The 26485-nt window shown below is 41.3% G+C and overlaps 1 protein-coding gene and 1 pseudogene across 3 annotated transcripts in view; one reads left to right on the forward strand and one right to left on the reverse strand.

The window, feature by feature from the left end:
- Positions 1-26485, reverse strand: part of PARD3B (par-3 family cell polarity regulator beta) — a 1001728-nt gene that overhangs the window by 51795 nt on the left and 923448 nt on the right. For 2 of the 3 annotated variants that reach the window (XM_078450957.2, XM_078450961.2), the window contains one exon: positions 3653-3732. In XM_078450957.2, coding sequence (XP_078307083.1) covers positions 3653-3732 — 80 coding nt within the window. Of the gene's footprint in view, positions 1-3652; positions 3733-25363; positions 25661-26485 lie in introns of those variants that run through there. The other variant, XM_078450959.2, reaches the window with a different exon arrangement.
- On the forward strand, positions 9136-9272 carry LOC132674070 (small nucleolar RNA SNORA62/SNORA6 family; annotated as a pseudogene).

Below are 26485 nucleotides of genomic sequence, written 5' to 3' on the forward strand. Positions count from 1 at the left end.
GACTGGGCTTGGGGGGTTTAGTCATTTTCACAGAATTCAACGGGAGTAGAACAGGGTTGGAATGGCCACTGTGGGATAGTCAAGGGAGTCGACAGCACGACCGACAGGACTTCTGGACAGCAGCAGGGGCCCAGCTGGGGTTGCATAATGTGCATTTTGGAGTGGAACCAATGAAGGCATTTTTATGAGGGTTTCCAGCAACCTCTCACCGCCCCCATATAGAGGACCACAGAAGAGATGTTTTTGCTCACTCCTTAGGCCTCAACACTTGATTACGAGCCCGGAAGAGCAACGTCCTGTGCGGGTGCAGTGAACCATCTGTAGAGAAGGGATAATGGGATCCCACGGGGCCCGGGATGGGCCAGGTGGGAACAATGGAGGCTTGGGGTGAGTAGCGAGTTCACTGCTAGAGGGACTGACCACAAAGAGGCCTGTGAAAAGAGACTGGGGCTGGGAGGCTGAAGCGAAAAAGCAGCTGTTTGCAAAAATACACACACTGATGTTCACACATTACGGCAGCCTAAGGAATGGCCGCTTCCCTACGTGCTCAGGGTGAGTAGTAATCTGTGTCGGGCAAGAATGCTGATTTCACTGTGTCTACCAGCAGAGAAAACTGGGGGCTGGACAGGAGGGTAAAACATTGGCCCTGGTAACAGCCTGGTGTTTGCTAACAAGGCTGTAGAGGCTGTATTACAACTGCTCTGCTTTCCAAAACAGCACCCTCAGGAGACAAGAAATAAAGTCATTTTCCTTCAGAGGCAGAAGATTTAACATTGCTTAACAATAATACTTAACATCCTTAGCCCTTAGCCTTAGGCAACATCCTAACTACCAAGTGCTAGGAATTGTCTTTTTCCTGGGTGAGCAAGGGCTCTGGCTTTACTTGTCGAAGTGTCTTTTCTACTCTGGCAGCAGGTTGCGGGAGCCTCCTGTGAAGAGGACTGAATTCCATGACAGCATAAAAGGGTGCCCCTTGATCAGGGCTACTAACTAACTCCATGTGCTGGGGGTGGGGTGGGTGCTGAGGTGCATTTTCTCTCTGGGTGTCGATGGTTCCGAATTTGACATATAAATCGATATTACTGAGTCAACTTTAAAACTCCTGTCATGCTCTCCACAAACCACATGGGAACCACATCGGTCAGTAGCCTATTTAGTCCACTGGAAGGTCGGCCACCAACTTCCCATAGAGAGAATTATTCCTATTTTTAATTAAAAAGTTAACTCCATAAATATTGTAAAGCTCCCTGCCTCTGACAAAGAGGGGATCCGGTGCCTACAGAGATGTGCTGACTTCGCTCCTGGCAAAGGGGGAGAGCAGTGGAGCTGCTGTGATTCAGTCGAGTGAACAGTAAAATCTCCAGGGTGGGGAGGACTAGAAAACCAGGGTAAACGTCACTGGCACACAGAGCTGAGTCTGCATACCTTCTTGAAGCCAGCAGTGGGTCCCCTGCCTCTGCACTGTGCCTCTTCCTGGGTAAATATGGAGCCTCCCACGGACTGGAGCACAGTGGTGAGCATGCCTTGCATCTCCCCTTTAGATGTTGAGATGGAAACTCGAGGTGGGGCTCCTCTACTTAAAAACAAGCGCCAGGGACCTTTCCTGCATTTGTCTGAGCCCCATGCATTGTCCATCGTGGCCAACTTCTGGTTGCCAGGGAGCCACCAAGTTCTGTTTGCTCACGTGGCTAATCCTAATCACTCCTACCACCGTGTACGGGTGTGGGTGGACTACTGGCCAAAATTGTTTTTGGTCTAAGATGCTTCCCCTCCCGCTACAGTTATACTCTCGGGATTTTGTCAATTCCTGCATTGCGGTGATAGCTCCAGGGCCAGAAACCGCATAAATGCATTGCCTTTGTCAGAAAACTCCCTTTGCAGTGTTTGATCCTCAAATAGACTTGTTGAAAGTCAGCCATGATTGAGCATTTCAGGGCTTATTAGTAAAGATAAATAGGAGCTGGAAATTCAGAAGACTTTCTGCTAATAATTACTAAACTAAGCATCTGTTGTGCTGTCATAAAAAGGTGATTTGTGGTCTCCTGTCCTAGACAGTAGGGTCCCAAGGATGGACTGGCACTGTGTCTCCAGTCTCCATATTCTCGGGGCCTGATACAGCGTAGATGATTAATAGATAGATGGGGAGTGAATGAGTGAAATTTGTAGGATTTTCAATGTTATTTCTGTGCTTTTGATTTGTGCAAAAAAAAAAAAAAAAAATCCATTTCCGCAGTCTGGTGCAAGTTGGCCAGGAAGACATTAAACTGTTTCCAGTTTTATCTTTTTTTCTTTCCTCTCATAAGAACATACTACTTTCCATCTGCCTTAACCACAATTTCCATACACTTCAACACTGAAAGCCAGAAATGTTATATTTAAAACAAATTTTGGAGACGACTTCCATTTTTTTAAAACGAAAACAAAATAGTAGGCCAGGGAAAAATAAGGAGAGGAAAGAAATCAAAGATGAGAAAAGACTAGGAGACAACCTATAAAAAATGAAAATCGGGAGATAAATAAAATACAGTTGTATAGAAGCTTTTAAAATATTGTATTTTAAGTATTCTGCCCAATCAGTGTTAAAAATTGGTTCTCCACTAGATTTGAGATTTTATTACTTTTGAAAATCAACATACTATTTATAAGAGCAGATGGTCACTTAGGCTATGCCTGTTGCAATATCCAGGGTGGTATTTTTGTAAATTCCCACACAGAGTTGTAGCCAATGTGAAACTCAACGCAGTAACTCCCTCTGGTATAACACTTCAACAATTCCACTTTGATGAAAAAGCTCTATTTAGGATCCTCCCCCTTCTTTTTAAAAGGAGATATTCCGTAACATTTCAGTTTTCTGGCTGGCATTAACCTTTCTTTGTTTGTTCCCCCGCCCAACCCCCCCGCCCCCCGAACTCACGAATTCTCACACTCTTGATTCACTCCCGTAGTAGCCGTCCTAGACATAATCTTGGAAAGTTTTCCTCTTTGTCATGTGCTACTGATAGCAGACCAAAATTATTCTTCATCTCACAGATAAGAGCACAAACCTTTGAGAATTGTATCTCATTTTCAGGGGTGTTCAGTTACAGCATAAGTGGATCACGTTAGGCCAGAATCACCAAGTGAACTTTTCCCACGCGATTATTTCCTTCCCCCACTGTGTCTGTACCTCTCAGCAATATTTGCTGACAGCAAATACCAGGTCAGATTCTAAATCAAGCAAAGAACATCTTCCCAGGTTCACATTTCTCTCCTGCTTTTTAACACCCACACGAAGCTCCAAGGTTAAGGTTGGCTCGCCCTTCCTAGTAGGTAACTGCTAGGACAGAGGATTTACTATTTTATTGTCCCTAAGCTTGGTGCAGGATGTTCAATACCATTTTTATAGCAATGGCTTAGGATTTCCATTCTGTATCCAATATTCTTGCTGACATGTTCAATTGCAATGATATACTATTTTCTTCCCTTAAAAAATAACCCACAAGTGTTTCAATTATTAGCACAGTTGTGAAGATGGCACGAAGGTTGTAGCAGACGGCGGTAAGGCACATTATAACATATTCCAGTTTCAAAGCCAGATTTCTATTTCATGTAGATTTCTCTAAAGGCTTTATCGGTAGGTGAGCTGGTGGTGGGAGACCCCTGAGTGATCTACCTGGGTAAGGAGGCGTACTGTCTCTCCATCCCCTCAAAGCGGATGTTGTGTGCATTCCCATCTGGACCCTTTCCAGACACCTGTGGAGAGAAAAGTAATTAGAGATGAAGATCCATTATACACCCTAGTTACTGACAATGCATCGCAAAATTATAATCAGCGCACAAATGCTGCTGCTGCCTGCCAAAAATCAACCATGGAAAAAGCAAGCAAGAGCTCAGTATTGCTATAGGAATTGATGATCAAGCCACAAACATGGCATTTAACAACAAAGTCGCTTCTTTCAAAAAGGGTCATTGTCAAGCCGACTCCTTCCTGTCACCAAGCCAGGGATATTCTGTAGGCTGTGGGCCATTTTTCCCCCCTTTTACGTAGGCGTTAGTGTTTAGAACAGTTTTAGACTTGCAGAAAAATTGAGAAGACAGTACAGAGTTCCCATTCACTCTGAACTCAGTTTCCCTATTACTAACATCTCACATTAGTATGATACAGATCTTAAAATTAATGAATCAATATTGATACATTATTGTTCACTAAAGCCCATAGTTGACTTGCAATTTTACTCAATGCCTTTCCTGGTCCGGGACGCTGTATTACATGTAGGTGTCAGGTCTCCTTAGACAGCTCTTGGCTGTGACAAGGACCATGTTTTTTGAAAGTATCTTCTTCAACCTTTCTTTACTAACAGGGGCTGATGACAAACAACTGTCTCCTCCACAGCTCCCATGAAGTCCTTCCCTCCCCCAGATCTCACTTAGTTCTCTCCCTTAGCAACTACCACAGAGAAGTCATTAACTCTTTTCTGTCTAGGGTTGGTCTTTATTATGTTTTTCCCCTTCCTATGTACTTTCTGTGTTCCCCTCTCGTCGGGTCTCCTCCTTCGACCTCTGAGGATCTGAAGAGCAGTGACTGGCCCCAGGATGTTCTCAACAAAGTATGTTGGTTCTGTGAACGTGAAGACTTCATACATAGTGCTTCTGCGTCTATCATACCAATTAAAACCAGGATGAAAACATACACGTATTTCAAAGTTCTTGTTGACTGATCAATCCATCACCTGTTCATGTCGATGTATGTGGTTTTGTGGATCACTTACGTGCTTGCTCTCGTGCTGGGCCAGCCCTCGCAGAGTGGGCCTGGAAAGGGTAAACAGAACACCTGGACCATTGTAATGGGGGAAGGGAGAGTTGGCTAGTAAACACAGAACGTAACAGTGTCAAGTCAGGAGGGGGGATTTTTCCAGGTGGTACTCAGCTTGCAAGTTCTTTTCTTCCCACCAAAAGTTCTAGCTCTCTATAAAACCTCCATCCCAGCTTGGGTGGTGGGTGTAGGGAGGGTTTATTGTGGGGGGGGGGGGGTTGCAAAGCAAATATACACACTCATTTAGAGTAAGAAAGGCTATGCCTGGTGTCAAAATTATTACAGGAGGCTCTTCAGAGTGTGTCCTGCAAAGCCTTTTCGTATTTCACCAATACATGGAACAGGAGTGGCTGGAGTTATTTGAAAGACCAACAGCCCAGTGAATTTCCCAGGGAAGGATAAAGACTGCACCTACAAACGTAGAGACGACTCCAGAGAGACTGAGAGTTCTCCGCATTAGGATAAAAGCCCTGATGTAAACCACCATCCTTTCCAGCAAACATCAGGAACAAGGATGGCATCAGACAAGCTGGGGTTAAATAAATGGTACAGAAAAAAAAAAGGGAAGGATACAATTATTGTCCTCAGCCTCTTCTATCTGAGCTTTGTTTTTAACCTATTTTTCAGGGAGGGAGAATTAGCATGAATACCAGAACTATGCTGAAGATTATTTAATTGTGATTGTTGGGAGCACATTATGCTTATGTATCCGTAGTATGGCTCTAGACATTTACAAGTAACCTTTCTTCTTATGGCCACAAAACTCCAAGTTAATACTTTCAGCACTATTATCCAGAACTGGCCTGGCCTAATGATGCAGTGCTCAGCATTCTGGTGTCTCTAGGGGGCAGCACCCAAGTGCCTATCCTGATGAGCTACCAGTATATGAGATCATATAAAGCACAGGATGATCCTTATCTTAAGGAAGTTTCAGTCTTTTGGGGGAAAAGCAAACATCAGAAATGAAATAATTAAACAATGATGTAGGACAATGTATGATCCTGTGTCATTCAGGATGTTACTAACAGCACAGGTGACACCTGAAGGTGTTGGGAAAAAGCTTCACAGAAGTAGCAGAATGTAAGGCAAAGAAGGGTGGCATGATTCTCTAACAAAAATGATTCTGTTCGAACATAAAAAAAAAGGGGGGGCACCTGGGTGGCTCAGTCAGTTGAGCGTCCGACTTTGGCTCAGGTCATGATCTCGCGGTTTGTGGGTTCGAGCCCTGCGTCGGGCTCTGTGCTAATGGCTCAGAGCCTGGAGCCTGCTTCGGATTCTGTGTCCCCCTCTCTCTCTGCCCCACCCCTGCTTGTGCTCTATCTCTCTTTCAAAAATGAATAAACATAAAATTTAAAAATGATTCTGTTTGTCACAAACAGAAAATGTACATATTTAATTATTATATTTATATAGTGTATATATTGCGTTTCGCTATTAACACAACAACCTCTTTAATGCAAGCATTGAATTAGTGACTACTGAGCAGCTACTGTATCCTGATGCCATGCTAGGCACTATATTCAAAGGAGTGAACAAGGGCTGGATTTCTTCATTGCTCTGAATATCGAGGAGACAGGCCTGCAAACAATTACAGTATGATGATATCACTGCTACAGTGTCAGTAGGAGAGAGGAGGCAGTAGGAGTCGGAAGAAACAGACACGAAAGTCCACCTGAGAGAGTTGAACACAGCTTCATTTGGGTGTTGAAGTTTCCTCTAAAATTTGAAGGCGAATGCGAAGTTTTTGTGGGGGAGAAGGCGTAAGAGTAGCAGGAGAAGGCATTCTAGGTAGAGGGAACAGAAAGGAAACAACATGGAGTCATTTACAAAAGAAAAGCGCTCTGTTTTCAGGGAATGTCAAGATTTTGGTAAAGGAAGAAACAGAACCTGTGAAGGAAGAGGATAACCACACCACTACCACCGGAACTACTATTATGGCTATAACCATTATTGCCGATACCGTAACTTTTTTCTTAGGCAGCTTTATTTTTTTGAGACCACTTTTAGGTTCACAGCGAAATTGAGAGAAAAAGTACAGAGGCCCTATCCCACTGTCTCCACACATGCACAGCCTTCCCCAGTATCAACATCCCCCCATGTGGTACGTTTGTTGTAAGTGATGAAACTACATTGACACATCATTACCCAAAGCCCAGAGTTTACGTTAGGTTTCATTTTGGGGGTTGTACATTCTATGAGTTTGAACAAATGTATGGCACGTATCCATCATTCTAGTATCATACAGAATATTTTCACTACCCTAAAAAATTCTCTATTCTCTGCCTGTTCATCCCTCCCTCTCCCCAAACCCATGGCAACCACTGGTCTTTTTATGGTTTCCACAGTTTTGCCTTTTCCCGAACATCATAGAGTTGGAATCTTACAGTATGTAGCCTTTTTATATTGTCTTCTTTCACCTAGTAATATGTATTTAAGTTCCATCCATGTCTTCTCAGGGTTTGATATCTCATCTCTTTTTAGGGCTAAATAGTATTCTATTGTCTGGATGTACCGCAGTTTATTTATCCATTCATCTCCTTGGAAGGACATCTTGGTGCTTTCCAAGTTTTGGCAATAATAAATAAAGCTACTGTAAACATTGTGTGCAGATTTTTGCATGAAGATAAGTCTTCAGTGCCCTTATGTAAATACCAAATACTGTGGCTGTTGGGTTGTATAGTCAGAGTACGTTCCGTTTGGTAAGAATCCGCTAAACCATCTTCCAAAGTGGCAGTGCCATTTTGTATTCCCACTAGTGATGAAGGAGAGTTCGTGTTGCTCCACACCCTCACCAGCATTTGGGGTGGTCCGTGTCCCAGATTTTGGCCCTTCTAATGTGTGTGCAGTGGTATCTTATTGTTGTTTTAATTTATAGTTCTCTGATGACATATGATGTGGAGCATCTTTTCATATGCTTATTTGCCATCTGTATGTCTTCTCTGATGAGGTGTCTGCTAAGGTCTTTGGTTCATATTGAATTGGTTTGTTTCTTTTCTTATTGTGGGGTTTCAAGAGTTCTTTGTATTTTTGGGTAATGGTCCTTCATGACATGTGTCTTTGGCAAACATTTTCTTCCAGTCTGTGGCTTATCTCTTCATTCTCTTGACAATGTTTATTGCAGAGCAGAAATTTACAGTTTTACTCAAATTTTAAATTTGCGTCAGTGATTCATGTTGAGTTAATTTTTGTAAAGGGTGCACGGTCTGTGTCTAGATTCATTTTTTTGCTTGTTGGATGTCTGGTTGTTCCAGCACCACTGGTTGAAAAGAGTATCTTTGCTCCATTGTGTTTATCTTTACACCTTTGTCAAAGACCCAAATAAGTATTTATTTGGGTCTATTTCTGGGCTCTGTATTCTGTTTCATTGATCTATTTGTCTATTCTTTCACCAATACCACACTGTCTTAATTACTATAGCTCTATAGTAAGTCTTGAAGTTGGGTAGTGTCAGTCCTCCAACTTTGTACTCCTTCAAAATTATGTTGACTATTCTAGGTCTTCTAAACTTTAGAATCAGTTTGTGGAGATTCTTTAGAATCTAAAAAGCAACTTGTTAGGATTTTGGTAGGGAGTGCATTGAATCTATAGATCAAGTTGGGAAGAACCGACATCTTGACAGTATTAAGTTTTCCTATCCATGAATATGAACTATCTCTCCATTTATTTGTTTTTTCTTTGATCATTACCACAATTTAACACTTATTTGGTACTTACTGTTGGTCAAATAAAATGCTAAATGTTTTATTTTTATCAATCCATTCAATCTTCCTAAACCCCAATGGTTGCCCTGTTTTTCAAATGAGAAAACTAAGTATTTGCCCAAGGTCATATAGCTAGTACATGGAAAATCAGAGACAAAGATCAGGTCTTTCTGAGCCCAGAGTCCAAGCTCTAGAGATATAGACATGGACCCGATCTTGGAGGAGCTAATATGCCAAGGAACTTGGTTTTACCCGTAGGTGATGGTGAAGCCATTGGCAATGGCTACTTGGTAAGTGATGGGACATATTTACAGGGTAGAAAGATTATTCTTGGCATAGTGTGGAGGTGCCAGTGATAGTTTGAGCCAGAGATGATAAAGGCCTAAACTAGGGGATATTCTGGGGTGCCTGGGTGGCTCAGTTGGTTAAATGTCTGACTTCGGCTCAGGTCATGATCTCGCTGTTTGTGGGTTTGAGTCCCATGTTGGGCTCTGTGCTAACAGCTCAGAGCCTGGAGTCTGCTTCAGATTCTGTGTCTCCCTCTCTCTCTGCCCCTCCCCTGCTCGTGCTCTGTCTTCGTCTCTCAAGAATAAATAAACGTTAAAAAAAATTTAAACTAGGGGATGTTCAAAAGGATAAAGGCCTACACTTTGTTAAAGCTTGGAGTTGATGAACTCACAAGTGTAGGTAGTGTGCTACATTGGGGGCAAGTCTTTTACCAACCCCACAAGGGCCTCTGGCCCAATGAGTGGAGTTTGATAGTAATTCTTGGTATAACTCACATGTGTCAGAACTTTAAGGAAAAATGAAAAAATATTTTAAATGGCCTGTATTTTCTTCTGCTTTTCTCCTTCTTAACTGCTTGGGGCTTTCTGTTTTCAGAGCAACCAGGTGAATTCTGCTAAAAGGGAGCTCCCTCAGTCGGTATGATGGAGTGGATACTGGCCCAGGGAAGTTCCGCACATGCATGGCACCATTTCCCACGAGGATCCATTGGAGGTCATGCCTGGATGTCTTCTTCTACAGAGATCCTGAAGAGATTGAGAAGGAAGAGCAGGCTGCTGTTGAAAAGGCTGTGACCAAGCTGGAATTCTGGGGTGAATGGACTGCTCCAGATCTTGAGTTCATTGCTACACAACCTGAAGTTGCAGACTGGTCTGAAGGCACACAGGTGTTCTCTGTGCCTATTCAACAGTTCCCTACTGAAGACTGGACTGCTCAGTCCCCCACTGAAGACTGGTCTACAGCTCCCACTATTCAGATCACTTAAATGAGTAGGGACAACTACGAAGTGGTCTTAAGCTGCTCTTCCACAAAGGCAAACAAAATGAAAGTCAGGTTGACAGAAAATAAAGTTCCTAAAAAGAAAAAAAGGATAAAGGCAAGGGAGTGATATAGGAATATTAGGGGGACAGGTTCCATAAGAGTGACTGAAGATTAACAGGAAGGGTGTGCCCGGAATAATGCACAATTTTCTGAGCTTAGCAACTACTTGGGTTTGGTAACCATCACCAAGATGAGAATAAGGGATGGACAGGTTTAGGGGCAAAGGTAGGGGTAGGAGTATATTAGATATATTAAGCTTGAGTTGGGACATCTGATGATGATGTCTGATAGATAATTGAGTGTAAAAGTCTGCAATGTTGAAGCCTGGACTAGGGATGTAGCACTGGGAAACATTCAGCCTATGGATGGGTACCTGAAACCTTGGAAAAGAATTAGGATGCCCACGGGTAATACGTAGACACAGAACAGAAGAAAAGACATGCAATGAGAACAGAGAAGAATACCCATAATAATCTTAGGAACACTACCATTTAAGGGGCAGGCAAACATGAGTTGAACCCAGGAGGAAATCTGAGGAGGTCTAAAACAGCAGTTGGTCAGGAAAAGAACTGGGAGAGAGTGTTATCATAGAAATCAAAAGAGAAGCATCTCACAAACAAGGGCGTGGTCCACAGTGTCCAAAGCAGTTGAGAACTTCAGCAAGGCAAGGTCTGTGGTCAGTATGGTGTGTTCGTGTGCTTTACTCAAACCCCCTTCCTTGCAGAGTGTTACCCTGAATGACAGAGCTCAGAACTGCCTTTCCCAGAATGCCCTTGTAGTCAGGGTACCGGTATGATTTAAGCTGGGTCATGGAGGCAGTGGCCACACTTTCACCATTTACTCTGACAAGAAGGAAGGTGTGCTAGGTTTTCCTTGGCAGTCTCAGCAAATGTGCCATTGCGAGTTCCTAGGGTGGAGTGCAGCTTTTATAGCCAGCTTTGGAGATGGCAGCACTAGAGGTGGCTTTCTCATTGTGGCACTTTCCTAATTATGGTGGTTCCTGATACAGGCATTGTTATGTGGCTCTGGAGCCCAAAGCTTTCTTACAGAAGTGGCAACAGCTCCCTTGGTAGCCTGGTTCTGTAGCATGCCGTGAGAACTCATTCCTGAAAGGTTGGCCAAGATGCCGTATCTTTAACCATCCTTAAGAGTCTGCAAGCCCATTAGTAGGCTATCATAAATTTGTTCCTGCTTCAACTGGCTAGAGTGGATTTTGTTCTCTGTACCTGAACAGTGACTAACATAAGTTCCACAGAAGTGTATGTGGGAATTGGCGAGGAGATGGTGACGGGTACTTTGTTCAGAGTGATTTCGGTGGATCGATGGGGAGAGAAAGCAGGGCTCCATGGTGTTGAAAATCTTTATTGCTTTCCCCCCAAAAGCAAAAACAAAAACAAACATTGGTTGTACTGTCTTATGCTATCATGCTGAGGAAATAAGACTAATACTTTCAAGTAAATCAACATTTGTTAGTGTCTCCTAAGTGGAGTCATGTGCTACGTACTCTAAAACCTAGAGATGAGAAAAAGACCTCTCCCTGAGGGACACAGTGTTAGTTAATGGAAATGATGGGAATAAATTTGTGTTCCATTATTTAAAAAGCGGACTGAGCTGATTTTTCTCCCTAAATCATCCAAAGATGACCTCTGTTAGCATTTACAAACATATACATATTTTAATGGCATATGGTTCCCCCCCCAAACTATTTATTATTGACATTTTCCTAGATATTTCACAAGCATAAATTTTAATAGGTATACAACATCCTACTTACAGGTAAATCATAATTTATCTAATCTCCTCCTGTAACTTGATCAACTTTTATGTCCTAATCAGAAATGATGGCAATCCAGATTATTGTGTTGGGTACAAAGACTCTTGCAAAGAGCTGTGAATTGAGGGTAGGAAACTGCAGATCAAGGATTGCCAAAGAGAAACTCATTATAAATTGTAGCTGGGTCCTTAGGAAGTCAGGCCATTTTAGGAAGTAGTGAGGGGAAAGAGAATAGGCACAGGCATTTGTGCTCAGTAAAACTCAGAAATGTTCCTGCTTCCAGCCTTATTAGGTAATTTCCCTCATCATAAAAAAACAAGGTCAGCGGCTTTGATCCAATTAGTTTTTTTTTTCTTTTTTAGAAGCCCTTTATCTCACTTGGTATCATGCAGGCTTTTTTTTTTTTTAAATGTAATGACCTAAATATACTTCTGATAGAAATACTTTTGACTTAAGCCATCAGAGAAACCTAGTCTTTTCCAAAACAATGTAATGTGAGAACTTAGGCTTGGATTTGGGGCATATTTATCTTTCTCTGCTAATAAAGCTCAGGAAGAGAAACTTCAGAGAGCTTATTCAAAAACAACTTGAAAGGCTCACACTCGGTGTGCCTTATAGTGGTGATCCTCTTTGGCTGGATTATGACAGCCTATGACAGCCTATCAGGAGGGTCTGGTGTACGAGGAACGTTGAATTAAGATGCTTTTAGTCCATGGGAGTTCTCCCAATTTCATTCACTCAATGCCTGCTGCTGGCTGGGATGTTAAGAGCCTTGTTAAAATAAAGCTATTAGTCTTTTCTCTACAAAAGCAAGGAGCTTGCTGGTTACATTCAGGGTTCCTTAAATTAGTATGTATTTCTAGCCAGGCGTTGCTGGAGTCAGCAGTTTCATAAAGCAATATACTAAAGAGGCCATTTAACCCCCTATTTCTCCCATTTGCAGATTAATGGCAGAGGGGAAGACTTAATGCCCTTTCAAACATTTTTTAACAATTCATTACAAATAAAAGAATAAATCACACATGATTTTCTGCAAATGTCTGATGGTAAAAAGTGGAAACAATTCAAAATTAACATGTTTTCCAGTTCCCACAGGTTGGGACACATTTTGGCCAGTGTTGTAATTTATGTCCCTTAAGTCAATTTTCCTGGGGAAGTTTAAAAGCTGCTGTGATAGAAAGGCTGTGCCAAGTTGCAATACAGCTTACTCACCTATGCATAACATCCTCATTTACCAATATGTCTTACTCAGATTCATTACACAAAAATGTGTCTCATGCTGCCAGACCCATCATAAGATTAAGATGCAAAGTATAAAAATTTAGATGCCATTTTAGGGAATACGCCTTTCATTTCAAGTTGGTAATGTGACAGATATTTTTGAGCAGTTTCCAGAAGTTTTTTTTAATTACATTCCTCTTACTTAGCTATAGGTCTGGCTGGAAGATTTTTGAAGGAATCAACATGATGAAAATATCTAAAAAGTTATGAACTTGTCTTTGAGCATCTTCTAATACAAAGACACTCTGCTAAAACGCTACATGTTTGGAGAGAAACTCACCATACTTGATTTAAGCAAAAAGAAACTAATCAAAATAGGTTGTAAATGATTTCTCTTTGGCAATGTGAAGTATATTATGTTGGCGATATGTATTTAGAAATATGCTATCTGCAGAAGCAGAAGTACGCACACTCTTTCAAACCATTATTTCTGAAGTGTTTATTTTCTCTAATTTAATTTCAGTAATTTTGTCAAATAGCTGGGTATTCAGTTTATAGACTAGTTTAGAACATCTGCTAGTTTAGAAAATACAGCAAATAAAAATATTTTAAAAATAACTCTTGGGTAAGCCTTTTAACCATTTTGTTTCTATATTTTCCTCCCATGTAGAACACTGGAGTTAAAATAAATCCTTATAATCTCTTCTAACTTATGCACATTTATACAAGTTATCTTGCATATAGTTTCCACATTGTGTTAACCACGTACATCTCATTAATATGGTAACTATATGTCGGTACATAATTATTTTAAAGCTGAATGACAAAGATAGCGAAGTCATCTGCAACATTGTAAAAGTATAACGCATTTATTGGAATCGCAGCATTAAGTCTTACGCTAGCATGACCCAAGGACTAGCCATCTGTACACGGGGCCATGGCATCTGATAACCTGAATTATCTCTCTTCTGATTGTCTTCAGAGAAAATAAAATCAGACATCTCCTGCCCAGCTCTGTTTGTGTCTGGGCCTAAGATACAGTTACCATAGAAACTATGATTATGGATACAATTTCACAAATTTGGCTTCATCCATCAGATGCACTTTGTATGTGTCTGTGTGTGCATGTGTGTGCACATGTGCATATGTGTCTTGCCAGTGAGCGTGAAGAGCAAACTCTGGCTCTACATCTTTAATTAAAGAGCCAGATACCATCTCATTTCCTTTCCCCATCTGTCTACCTACAAATGGAGATATTGCAACACTGGCTGAAATCTAAACTTTCACTTGAGAGAAGACAGTTTCTGATGAAAGGGATGAAAAGGTATCGGGAAAAGCATTCCCTAATAAAGCCGTTTACCTGTCCTGTATTTTCCGGGAACGGAGGAAGCCGGAATTTAGTGGAGTCTCAGTTAGTTACATTAATCACCAGATGCCGGTGTCCAGTATTTATCGAATTTGGTTTTGAATTGCTTCTTGGATGTAATATGTGAGTTAATGATGCCTCTGCAGTTTTATTTTTATTATACTCTGTGACAGTCAGTGTTCTTTACTCATTCTAAAAGAAAACAGTTGACCCTCAAAATATGCCAAACCTTAAAATGATGTAAGTTTGTTCACATTATTTCTTATGAGTTCATACTATCTCTTTCAACTAATAAGCCTTATAAAGGATATTCATTGACTACAGCTCCCTAGTATACTTAAAATACACTTGCATTTATACAGACTAAACAGCATAAACATATGTAAAATTTCAAGCTTTTCGGTGGCCAGCTTCCAGTTACTCCCATTACTAGAAATAAATGAGTAGAAAGAAATGACTTTCTGCAATACTGTGCAATCAGTATCATGAGCTATAATCAGTGCTATCATTTCCATCTCTGCCTCACTTACACACGAGGAAAGTAGAGTTCGGAGAACATTAAAGCAACATGCCAAAGGTTCATACCTTTGGCAAGGCCAACATCTGAACTCAGTCTCACTCCCAATGTCACCTCATATGTTGACAGTGATCATTCTAGTTACTGCTGCTCTATTTCCTAAACAAAGAACGGAGATATAAGACTTGAAATTCACATGAGCTTATGGTGGCAGTGGGATGGGGTATGTGAAATGATGACCATCTTCAGGCATTTTGCATGGGCTCATGGTCATCGCGATCTCACTGAATTCCAATTACCTGGCGATAGTTATTTCATATAGCTGGAGGCATTGATGGGTGCCTGTGTGTTAACGTTTGGTACACCAAAAGTCATTTTTGGTAAAATACTGTTTTAGAAACAATAATAGTCTACATAACGTACAGTTTTTTTTCCCCAATATTCATGCATGGTGTCAGTCTACTAATTTGGTTTACACAAGGTGAACTTCATCGGAGTTAGGACAATATCTGTTCTCTGAGCCATTACATTCTCAAGGCCTGGCTTATCACCTTGCTCATTAATATTTACCGAGTCAATAAAGCAGAAGTGTCACACATCTACTCAGTGGCACTTAACAGAAAGAATCAGCTAACACAATGGCTAGCTATCTCTTTGAACGTGACCTGGTAAGCAGCACAACACAGATCCCCAAAATCTTTCAAAGGAAGTTTTATGACATCTGTCCTATGGTTAAGTCTTATTAAGACTGCCATTCTCAAGCTCTTTTGTTTACATAGTTCTGAGTTTTCCCTTTCCCTTAAAAATAATTTTTAAAACTCACATCCTAACAATTTAGATTTAAACTTGGATCTGGTGTATAAATCAAAACCATTAGGAACCTTAATTATATAATTGTTTAGAGTGGGGGAAGATTCCTATAAGCTGAAAATAATAGTAGAGTAGAAGAACCTTACATGGCAACATAGATTACTGGGTCCCCTGGGCATAGCTACCGTTGACCTGAATAGCTTCTTCAATGTGGAACCACCTACTGGAATTACAAAGTAACCAGGCCCATGCCACTGTCAATGCTGAAATCACACACCCAACAGCTTTAAATTTATATTAACCAAGTTATTTTGCAACGGACTATTGTATCGGCCGCCCGAGTTCAAGTTCTAGGAAGATGAATGATGACAAGAGGAGGAGAAAAAAAGAATTAAATGAATGACATTCTGAAAATTGATGTTCTTGTGTCAAAACTTGGTTTGAAAAACCAAAGCAACCCCCCACGCCCATTTAATGATTTTCTATTAACTAGCAGATAAACGTTTCAGTAACCTGTAGCAACCTAACTTTCTGGCTTTACTTCATCCCTCCCCGGATGTTCAATGACTTGAGCCCCGTGGGTATTTTATGGATGCTGAACATACGCTTTTGGGCCTGTGCCCAAATGCTCACTCCTGGAAGTTTTGGTAACTCTTCCTGTGGTTAGGTCAGTGCCCTGCACATGTCAAGTGCTCAATAAATGCTTATTATGTGAATGCATAAAGCAAAGCAACAGATGTTGCTCTGAATGGTCGTATTTACTGCTGCGAAGGGACAAGAAAAGGTGAAAGTAGGAGTGGATAAGAAAAACATTCTGTAGAAGGTGGTGAGAACATCAAAATGGTGGAAAACAGAGAAGAAGGGAGCCTTGAAAAAGGGGTGTAGAGAAAGAGAAATGAAAACCCTGAGAAACAGAGAAATGTTGCACAAGAGAAAGGGAACTATGGAGTGAAAATAAGCTACATTATGGTAATCTCTTCTAATTCATAGCATACAGGTAATTCCTGTCCTAAGTATCTCTCCATTAATCAAACTATTGGATCATTCAGAACACTCCATTCCTTTCCAGGCTGGTAATACAACTTTGCTCCTCTGATTAGATGTATATATATATAGCATATTGCTTTCAAAGTCTTTAAAATATGATTTTTTTAAAGTCAACATTGAGAGTTGGATTTGATATAATCATTTAATTGGGCATCAATTCATCTACATAGCGCTCATTACTGAATTCTTCAATTTCACCAACAACATTTACTTCCAAATTATCTTTTATCTAGAAGCTGGAAGTCCAAGTCCTGTGAAAACTTTGCCAAATAAAAAGCTTTTAGGTTTCTAATGCTGGCTGGACACAAACCCGTGGAAGAGTGCTGAAGAATAATGTGTGCTTGCCAACTGCCAAATATGATTGCTTTTCGCATAATTAATGTCATTCTTGCTGTTCGAGTACCATTCCCATCCTCTAATAATTTCCATTAATAGAGGAAGTTTCTGCAATAATTTTTGCATCCTGAACAACCACCGTGGCTTCTGTAGACCTTTTAATCAAAATAATGGCAATGAGTGAAAAGGGGATGGTTAGAGATATTACTATAACCCTGGGCTGCATTTGCTTCGTCATTGTTTTCAATCTCCAAAAACTGTCCAAATAGCTCATCGTGTTATTATGTCAATTAGACCTTGGTGCTTGGATTTCAATAGCACTGAACTATATGAATTTATACCGTGAAGAGAAAAGTGTATAAAGTGAGTATATTGGGCAATCCATCTACCAAAAAAAAAAAAAAATGTTAAAAGAGAGTATTTTTTACAAAGCCACAACCAAAGATGAGCAGACGCAAATATCAGCTCGAGTCCTGTAAAATATGATTATTGTATAATACTTTTAGCTGAAGCTTCCAGTAAAGGAAGTGGTAGACCAGCTGCAAATCATACCCCTAAACCCACCAATTCACACTGTTTTTTATTATGATGTTGCAAAATCAAGAACTCTGCTCAGGCTATAAAATGACGCAAATATAGGGGCACCTGGATGGCTCAGTCGGTTAAGCGTCGGACTTCGGCTCAGGTCATGATGTCGCAGTTCATGGGTTCGAGCCCTGCGTGGGGCTCTGTGTTGACAGCTCAAAGCCTGGAACCTGCTTCATATTCTGTCTCCCTCTCTCTTTGTCCCTCCTCTGCTCATGCTCTGTCGCGCGCTCTCTCTCCCTCTCAAGAATGAACATTTTAAAAAAATTAAAAAAAATAAAATTACGCAAATATACAAAGAGCAACAACAACAATCAGCTCATTTCTTCTGTGAGCCAAGAAAGGGGCGTGACAAAACGGTACAGCGGCCGTCCCATTCCAGGGAGGGGCAGCGGGCACTGGTTAGCTCGGCTTCTAGAAACCCTCTCCCGGAATTACCCTCTAAGCTGAATACTGGTATTTCAATGAGGAAAGTTTGGATACGAGGAGACCGGTGCCGAGAGTCTCCCCTCTGTTCATGAGCAGCTTTGCAAATAGGGAGTCTACATCAAAGCCTCCCTCTTCTCTGCCTGAGAAGCTTTGAAAACACTTCACCTGAGTCACATCTAACCTCCCTTCGGCCTTCTCTGTGAAGTCCACCCAGCGGAGATCTCATGACGCCACTCGAGCAGGAAGCACTTGCTCTGTGCAGTGGCCTGGGGGAGAGGGTGCGTTCATTTTTGGAGACCGTGTTCAGTGATCTCGATCAAAGCTTGCGAGCCGGGTACCTACGTTACTGAGGAGATAGTACAGAAACAGTGCTTGTGCACGGGTTTTAATAGCCGTTGTTAAAATCCCAAACAGCTGGTCATCAATTGTAACAGCTGTGCTTCCACTTGGTGAAAAATCTGGTGGGGACGTAGGGGAGGACAGGGCCGGGAGCAAGGGCTGGCTTGGGGGCCTGGACGCATGGGCACGCATCCATGTGCCTGGCAGGGTGTGCACACGCTTACTCTGGAGGCTGACCCCTAAGGGGTCAATACCAATTTTCAGACTATCTGTCCTGTCTCTAAAAGGTGCTGTCTAGATCTTGCATACACGTAGGAGGAACTATATGTCATCACATACTATATTCATAAAGGATTTTGCAATGACCCACGTCTGTTCTCATACATCTGACTCATCCGTGCCACTACCCTGACCAGGAAAAGGGCAGGTGTTGTACATTCCTTGTTAAGACAGCGCGCCCGGTCCCAGGTCCCTCAGTTCTAACTGGAAACTGACTTGTGGGAGGAGTTTCTAGTTGGATACTGAGAGGCGTGGTCTCTGGCCTGCGCACAGGGCGAGCACCTACTCCAAACCAGACTGGCTGTGCTTGAATCTCATCACCTACCCACCGTGTAACCTTGCGCCACCTCATTAGCCTCATTTATCATGACTGATGTGGTTAATAATAGTACCTACTAATGATTGTTGTGAGGATTAAATGGCACGATGCATGCAAATTACCCAGTAGGTATCATACATCCACAGTGTCCTTATATGTTCAATAAATCTTAGTTGTTGCTAATGTTGCTGGAGTTACATCTGAATCGGATCTTTCTTTTGGTAAGGAAAACACCTGGAGAGAATTTTTTCCCTGACCTTTAGCTTTTATTTCTGTGAACCTCTGACCAGCCCTGGCTAAGCCCATGGAAGCTTCTTCAGTGATACTATTCCAAAAACAGTCCTGGGAGAGAGAGTGATGAAAGGAAAAAAGAAGGGGGTTGGGGAGGAAGAGAGACGAAGAGAAAGAGAGAGAGAGTGAGAGAAGAGAGAAAGAAAAAGAGAGGGAGAGAGAAAGAGAATTCTTTCTCTTGTAAGACTCTATTTTCTGAGCTTTTTATACACAGGATGAGTGGATGGAATGATGTGACATATTTATCAGATGATAGATGTATGCATATGTCTCTGTGTGTATGTATGCGTATATATGTGTGATGTATGTATATAAATATGGATTTATGCAGACACATACACATACGTACACAGTCTTCTTAATGCTGTTCATAGAAACTACTCAATGACTAGAATCAAGTTTAAATTACCGAACATGTCACCCAAATCCACAGTCTACTGTCGTCATCATCATTGTCATTCTTCTTCTCCTCACCTTTGCAGCCCCATTTTCTTTCACCCTGAGTACCCTGTAGGCACCTTCCCAACCACTGGTCCTTCCCTGACCCCCATGCACTTGCACACTTTCTTATCCTGGCTCAGCCCTTCCTTTGCCCTTCCCGTCACCACCCTGGGAAACTCTCCAGACAGAGCTATTCACTTCCTATTTTCTGAGAGCCTAAAGTATAGCCTTTAAATAATTAGAGTGTTATCTTATAATGATCTTGTATAATAATATGTATTAACACTTGCTGTCCAGCACATATCTCATGCTCAATAAATGCTGAATGATTAAAAGAGCGAATCATTTAAATGAAAAAAAATCATCTTGAAGGTGAGATGGAACATAGTCGAACAGAGAGACACATAATCCTGAAGTACCTAAAGAAAACAAACTTGAATTAACCTAGCTGGCCTACCTCAAGAGGCTATTCACAACTCAATATAGCGCTCCGATTCATGGAGAACATTAATTCTACAGCATGGAGGGCGGACAAGACAAAATCTTCATTGCGATTCAGCCATTCAACAGTACAGATGTGAAGTGTGCATTTTCTCACAACATTATTAAACTGTTTGCGATCACACATAAATACCAGGGACCTCGTGTGTGACTCTGACTGACTGAGTAGGGAGAGAATAACAGCTGGGTCCCCTCCCAGGGCAAAGGGGGCTCTGTGCACAGGTAGGAAGTGAGTCTGCTTTCACCTGCTGACCTCAGCCACTCTGTGAGAAGTCCTACCACAGTCTTTTGATGACTTTTCCTAAATGAGTGCAATCCCAGATTTAGAGCCACGCTGTGGTGGGAGACCCCAGATGCATTTCTTCCGGAGAAGCAAAGATTCAGAGTCTGAAGGGAAGCATCATGTAGCAGGAGGTCAGCAGACAGGAGAAAGAAAAAGAAACAAAACAGAAACCAACACCCAATATGGTTCTTTCTAGGCAAAGAAACAAAGTCCCAACTTTGGCAGCTAAGCAATGGAAATGCTAGTTGAGTGCCATTTAGGTGACCTCCCATATTTAAAAAGAAAAATATCTACTTATTTGAGGGAGTATTCATTGTGCCCCACTACAGTATGAATGTTGAGCAGAAATCAGCACCTATTTATTATCGATGACTGCTTTTTACCATTTCCATGGGCTCAGTTGGGGAACTGTGAGGTGATTTATAAACTTTAGTCTAATTCTTCTAACATCCTCAGATGTAGACAAAGGATAAACAGGGATCTCTGCTTCTCAATGTAATGAAATTAAGAAAGTGAAAATTTAGGATGAATTTTACAAGGAACTTACTACGGTGTAATCCATTAGGATGATGGATAATTTCCCAAGGGGGCGGGGTTGATCTGTACATTAGAAAATGTATAACGCCCATTCATAATGTGTTTGTGACAGACATAATGCCATGTCCATCTATAAATCAGATTTGCCTTCTGTGCTAAGCCCCAGAGTCCTTCCTACTGAAGGCTATCCTCGGGGGCACTGACCTGAGAGGATTTAAAATCCAAAGGGCCCAATTACTAAAAATCCTCCACCATATAATTGGACTTTGGTATGGAAAATAACACCAGTACTAATCCAAGTCACTTGGAAGGAAGTAGAGTTTCATCTCCTGATTCCGTCAACTGGTCCAACATAGTCTAGGGACTGGGTCTCTTTGAGCATCTTCCCCAAGGGCTATAAGAAACTCACTTTTACTTTGCAGACAGCAAAACTAAATAAATTATGCTAGCAATCCACAAATGAGTTACTGAATGTATGAGGAACACTGAATTTAAACTTGGGGAGTTCACCGGGGAAACATCATTTTCAATTTGAGGGTCATCCACTGGGAGCAACTCATCCAAACAAAGAATGAGTAAACTCACCTGCCCTTAGGAACAGAGACCAGACACCATAACTCAAAGAGCAGCAAACTGTAAATGGGAGCATGAGAACTCAATGCTTTGGAAAGAATAGACATGGAACACTTTTCACGCCATTCCTGGAAACATGGGAGCATGTGGTTTGAAAGTTAACCAAGTCATTTTTTTTTAAAAATTAAAATTCAGTTCAGCATGCAACATTTTCAATGGCGCAGAACTCAGTTAACAGGCACCACACTTGTTCCACCTTGCCATTCTCACTCAATGAGAATTCAGTACCTGTCCATAGTAAATACCTCTAAAAGTCCCCAATTGCCCAGATAGTCATGAAAATCAAACTGCAAGAAACTACAAGAAAGAGAACAATCTTATTAAAGTTTTTTAGGTCCACTCCAATTTTCGTTAGGCTTGCAGCCAGGTTTTTATTAGACTCACCTGATCGCTTCTCAACCTACCCTTGTGGTTGAACACAATATAGTGTCATCGGGCATGTTTACAATGGCAAAGGCCCCAGGGAAAAATGACCCAACACTGTAATGTGTTTCTAATGGCTGATTTCTATGAGTCATGGAAATCAGGGATCCTTAAAACATGGGAGCTTGACTGTTGCTTGAGGAGTTACAGCAGAGCAGCAGTGTGGGCAGAACTACCTTGTACAAAAGAGGAGATTAGAGGGATGGTGGAGTGAACTCACCTAGCTCTAGGGGTGGGAAACCTTTCACTGGATACTGTCTTCAGTCTCTTTTTCTTTTAAATAACCATGAATTAAAGAGGCCCATTAAATCAGGTCCTATATCAGTATTTTCAGAGACTTCTAAAGCAAATGTATTTCTCTTTATGCTACACATATCCCAGTGGAAGTATTATTGTATGACCAGAATGCTAGTATTCAGTTTGAACAGAATACTCACAAGTTACAATGAACCACACTGGCCATCCTTTGTGTATCCAATAACAGAGTTGCAAACTACTGTTAGTGCATATCTCAAGGGATCTTTTTTTTTTTTTTTTTTTTTAATATAATTTATTGTCAAGTTGGCTAACACACAGTGTATACAGTGTGCTCTTGGTTTTGGGGGTAGATCCCTGTGATTCATCGCTTACATACAACACCCAGTGCTCATCCCAACAAGTGTGCTCTTCAATGCCCATCACCCATTTTCCCCTCTCTCCCCCTCCCCCATAAGCCCTCAGTTTGGTCTCTGTATTTAAGTGTCTCTTATGATTCGCCTCCCTCCCTGTCTGTTTGAACTATTTTTTTCCCCTTCCCTTCCCCCATGGTCTTCTGTTAAGTTTCTCAAGTTTCACATACGAGTGAAAACATATATCTGTCTTTCTCTGTCTGACTTATTTCACTCAGCATAATACCCTCCAGGTCCATGCATGTTGCTGCAAATGGCATGATTTCATGCTTTCTCATTGCCAAGTAGTATTCCATTGTATATATAAACCACATCTTCTTTATCCATCCATCAGTTGATGGACATTTAGGCTCTTTCCATAATTTGGCTATTGTTGAAAGTGCTGCTATAAACTTTGGGGTACATGTGCCCCTATGAATCAGCACTCCTGTATCCTTTGGATAAATTCCTAGTAGTGCTATTGCTGGGTTGTAGGATAGTTCTATTTTTAATTTTTTGAGGAACCTCCACACTGTTTTCCAGAGCGGCTACACCAGTTTGCTTTCCCACCAACAGTGCAAGAGGGTTCCCGTTTCTCCACAGCCTCGCCAGCATCTGTTGTTTCCCTAGTTGTTGGTTTTAGCCACTCTGACCTGTGTGAGGTGGTATTTCAGTGTGGTTCAAAGGATAGGTTAGTTTCGAATTTTCCCATAACATCTGTAGGCAGTAAGACTTCCCAGTTACGAGTCTCAGGACCGTGACTCTGCTCTTCTCTCTACCTGTGGATAGGGAACCGCTCTGCAGGACAGTTACACAAGGATGGAGCACGTGTTAAGGAAAAGGCAGGGATTAGATACCCGTGATGTACATGCTCAGTGGCTGTGACTACTTCCTTTTTCCATCACCTGCAGAATTTGGAGGTGGCTGCAGTCATCGGGTCATCGGTAGTGCCTGTGGTAACCTCAGAAGGAAGCACAGCACATTTGATTGTGGGGGTGATGTGTCTGCATATTGGGCCTGGAGACAGGAAATACACATGGCAGAGCTCCATTCTCACCGGCACACACCCTCCACGGAGTGGCAAACCCATGTGTCATAATTAGGAACCAATTTGTCTGTAGAATGGCCTCTGGCATAGATAGTCTGGAATGAAATCATAGGTCATCTCTCCTGAAAATCATTTGCCTCAGTCGGGCCTTAAAAAGAACAAAGCAAACTATACCCATTGCCAACCCTTTCTACTCTTTCCTAAGCAAGAGTATTATGCATTGTATATACATCTTAGAAAATTAGAAATAACAACCATCGGGGAGGATGGTTAAGTAGTGGACTTAACAAGTTTGCTCCAAAAGATGTATACAGTTTTGAACTAGTCACCTCTCTGGTTTGTTCCCTCCTGGTCTGACTTACTCTTACTGCTTTAGCCACACTCCTTCCTCACTGCCCCTCTAACTTGCCCAGCACGCTGCTCACGGCCTTCCTACTCACACTTCCCTGGAACATGCTCCCAATATCCACATGCTTTCGTTCCTCACTATGTTTGTGTCTCTGCTTAAATGCCTCCTCTGCAGAGAAGCTCTCCCCAACCACCATATATAACGCAGCACATTTGGCCCAGCGACACGTTCTAGCCCCTTAGCACAGCTTTATATTTCTTTGAGGAAATGATCATGGCCTGATATTTACTCTTCACTTATTTATTGTCTGTCTCTCCTCAAAAACATAAGTTTCATGAGCACAGGAATTTTTTTACTCTCCTCATCGCCTACACCAGTGCTTGGAAGACATTCAATAAATCAACATTTGCTTAAGTGAAATAGTTAAAAATCGCTTTTCTAAACATTCATTTCTTCTCTTGTTACTTTCCTTTTTTACCCATTTTTTCTTTCTGTCTTCTCTTTCCAGAGACAAGTAATAAATGCACAGAGTGGCCCAATGTAATAAGTCTTCTTAAATGCCTTTTATTTTATTTTTTTTTATGCTTACAGCAGCATTGTCAACAATAGCCAAATTATGGAAAGAGTCCAAATGTCCATCAATGGTTGAATGAATAAAGAAGATGTGATACACACACACACACACACACACACACACACACACACACAATGGAATATTACTCAGCCATAGAAAGAATGAAATCTTGCCATTTGCAACAATGTGGATGGAACTAGAGTATATTATGCTAAGCGAAATAAGTCAGAGAAAGACAAATGCCATATGACTTCACTTATCTGTGAAATTTGAGAAACAAAACAGATGAACATAGGGGAAAAAAAAAGAGGAAAACCAGAAAACAGACTCTTAACTATAGGGAACAGCCTGAAGGTTGCTGGAGGGGAGGTAGGTAGGGGTGATGGGCATTAAGGAGGGCACTTGATGTGGTGAGCACCGGGTGTTACAGGTAAGTGATGAATCACTAAATTCTACACCTGAAACTAATATTGCACTATGTTAATAAACTAGAATTTAAATAAAAACTAGAAAAACAATTAAATGCCTTTTAAATGTCTGTTAGAAGTGGCTGGTTGTCCAGTGCTTCCTTTTTTTCATCTCTTAGAACATTCTTCATTGAAATCTTTGTCTTCTTGTAATTTTGGTATTTATTTTCTTAAATTCGAGAATGATTCTAGTCACGTGGGAGTGATTTAGTTAACTGTTACATTTTGGTATTGACTTTTAAATTAGGTGATGAATGATTTTTTTAAAATGTTTATTTTAAAATTAACCTGAAAAAAGAAGTCTCTCGGCCATAAGCTTAATTCTTATATGTGATAAAAGGTGACAGGGGTAAAGCAGTGAGAGAAGGAAGGAAGGTGATGAAAATGGGTGTTTATTTCCAACATTTAGTACTTCGAATTAACCTACAAAAAATTTCACGCACAAGGATCTAGTGACCAGGAGAATAAAATAAGCCACTTAAAGCTCTGTTTAGAGTATGCCTTCATTTATTTGTCTTCTGTCATCAAAGAAGAAAACAGTATATCCAGGCACTGGCGTGTTCCTCACACTTCAGTTTCACTGCCGAATTGTTTTATTTATGATTGTTACTTTCCCTCCGCCTTCCTTTGGGAGAAGAGAATACAAAAATTAAAATGTATAAATTCAAAATATCCACATCTTAAAGAGAATATGTCTAATATTTTCCTTGCATGAAAAAAGAGGGATGGACATATTTTGCTTTCCTTTCTTTGCAATGAAAGTTGAAACAGTGATTTTGTGTTATTATAACACTCATCGTTTCTCCCTCTAATTTGGATGGTTTTTAATAAAGCTCCATTGATTCCACTGAAAGGAATTCCTCCTGGCAAAAGCAGAACACACACACTGATTGCTAAATATGCAGCAATTATCATATTCAGCAGCACACTTTAATATCTTATTTATAGACATATCTATCTGTAATTTGCTTTAATTAAGTTGCATTGATTTTAATGACAGGAGCGATCCTCAGACAAGGGGCTGGTGTCATATGCTCCTATGAGTCCTGGTCTATCAATCACTCTTTAAGACGTGGTCCTGCGGCTTTGTGACCTTCTTTGGGCTCCAGGCAAGCCCATTCCAAGTCAGTGAAATTTCAGAGAAATTCTCAAAGTGTTGACACGCCAGGATTTATCTTGCTGATCAGGGGATGGTAAGAATTGAAAGGCTGCTTGGTCGAGTGAAAGTGGCAACCATATTTTAAAATGGCCTCCCTTGTGCATAGTGTCCTCACCGGCCCCAAGTCACTTTATTTCCACAGTTCCTCTCCCAGGTGTGGCTAGCAACAGCATTTTGCCACCGGAGTAACTCAGCCTTTCCCCACCCCCCTGCATTTCAACAGCACCAGACAGCTCTCAGAAGGATGTTGGGACCTGAGGTATTTTTGAATTCTTGATTATTTTTCACACC

The sequence above is a fragment of the Panthera onca genome, chromosome C1 (genome assembly GCF_046562875.1).
Source record: "Panthera onca isolate mPanOnc1 chromosome C1, mPanOnc1 haplotype 2, whole genome shotgun sequence".
In the NCBI taxonomy this organism is placed as follows: domain Eukaryota; kingdom Metazoa; phylum Chordata; class Mammalia; order Carnivora; family Felidae; genus Panthera; species Panthera onca.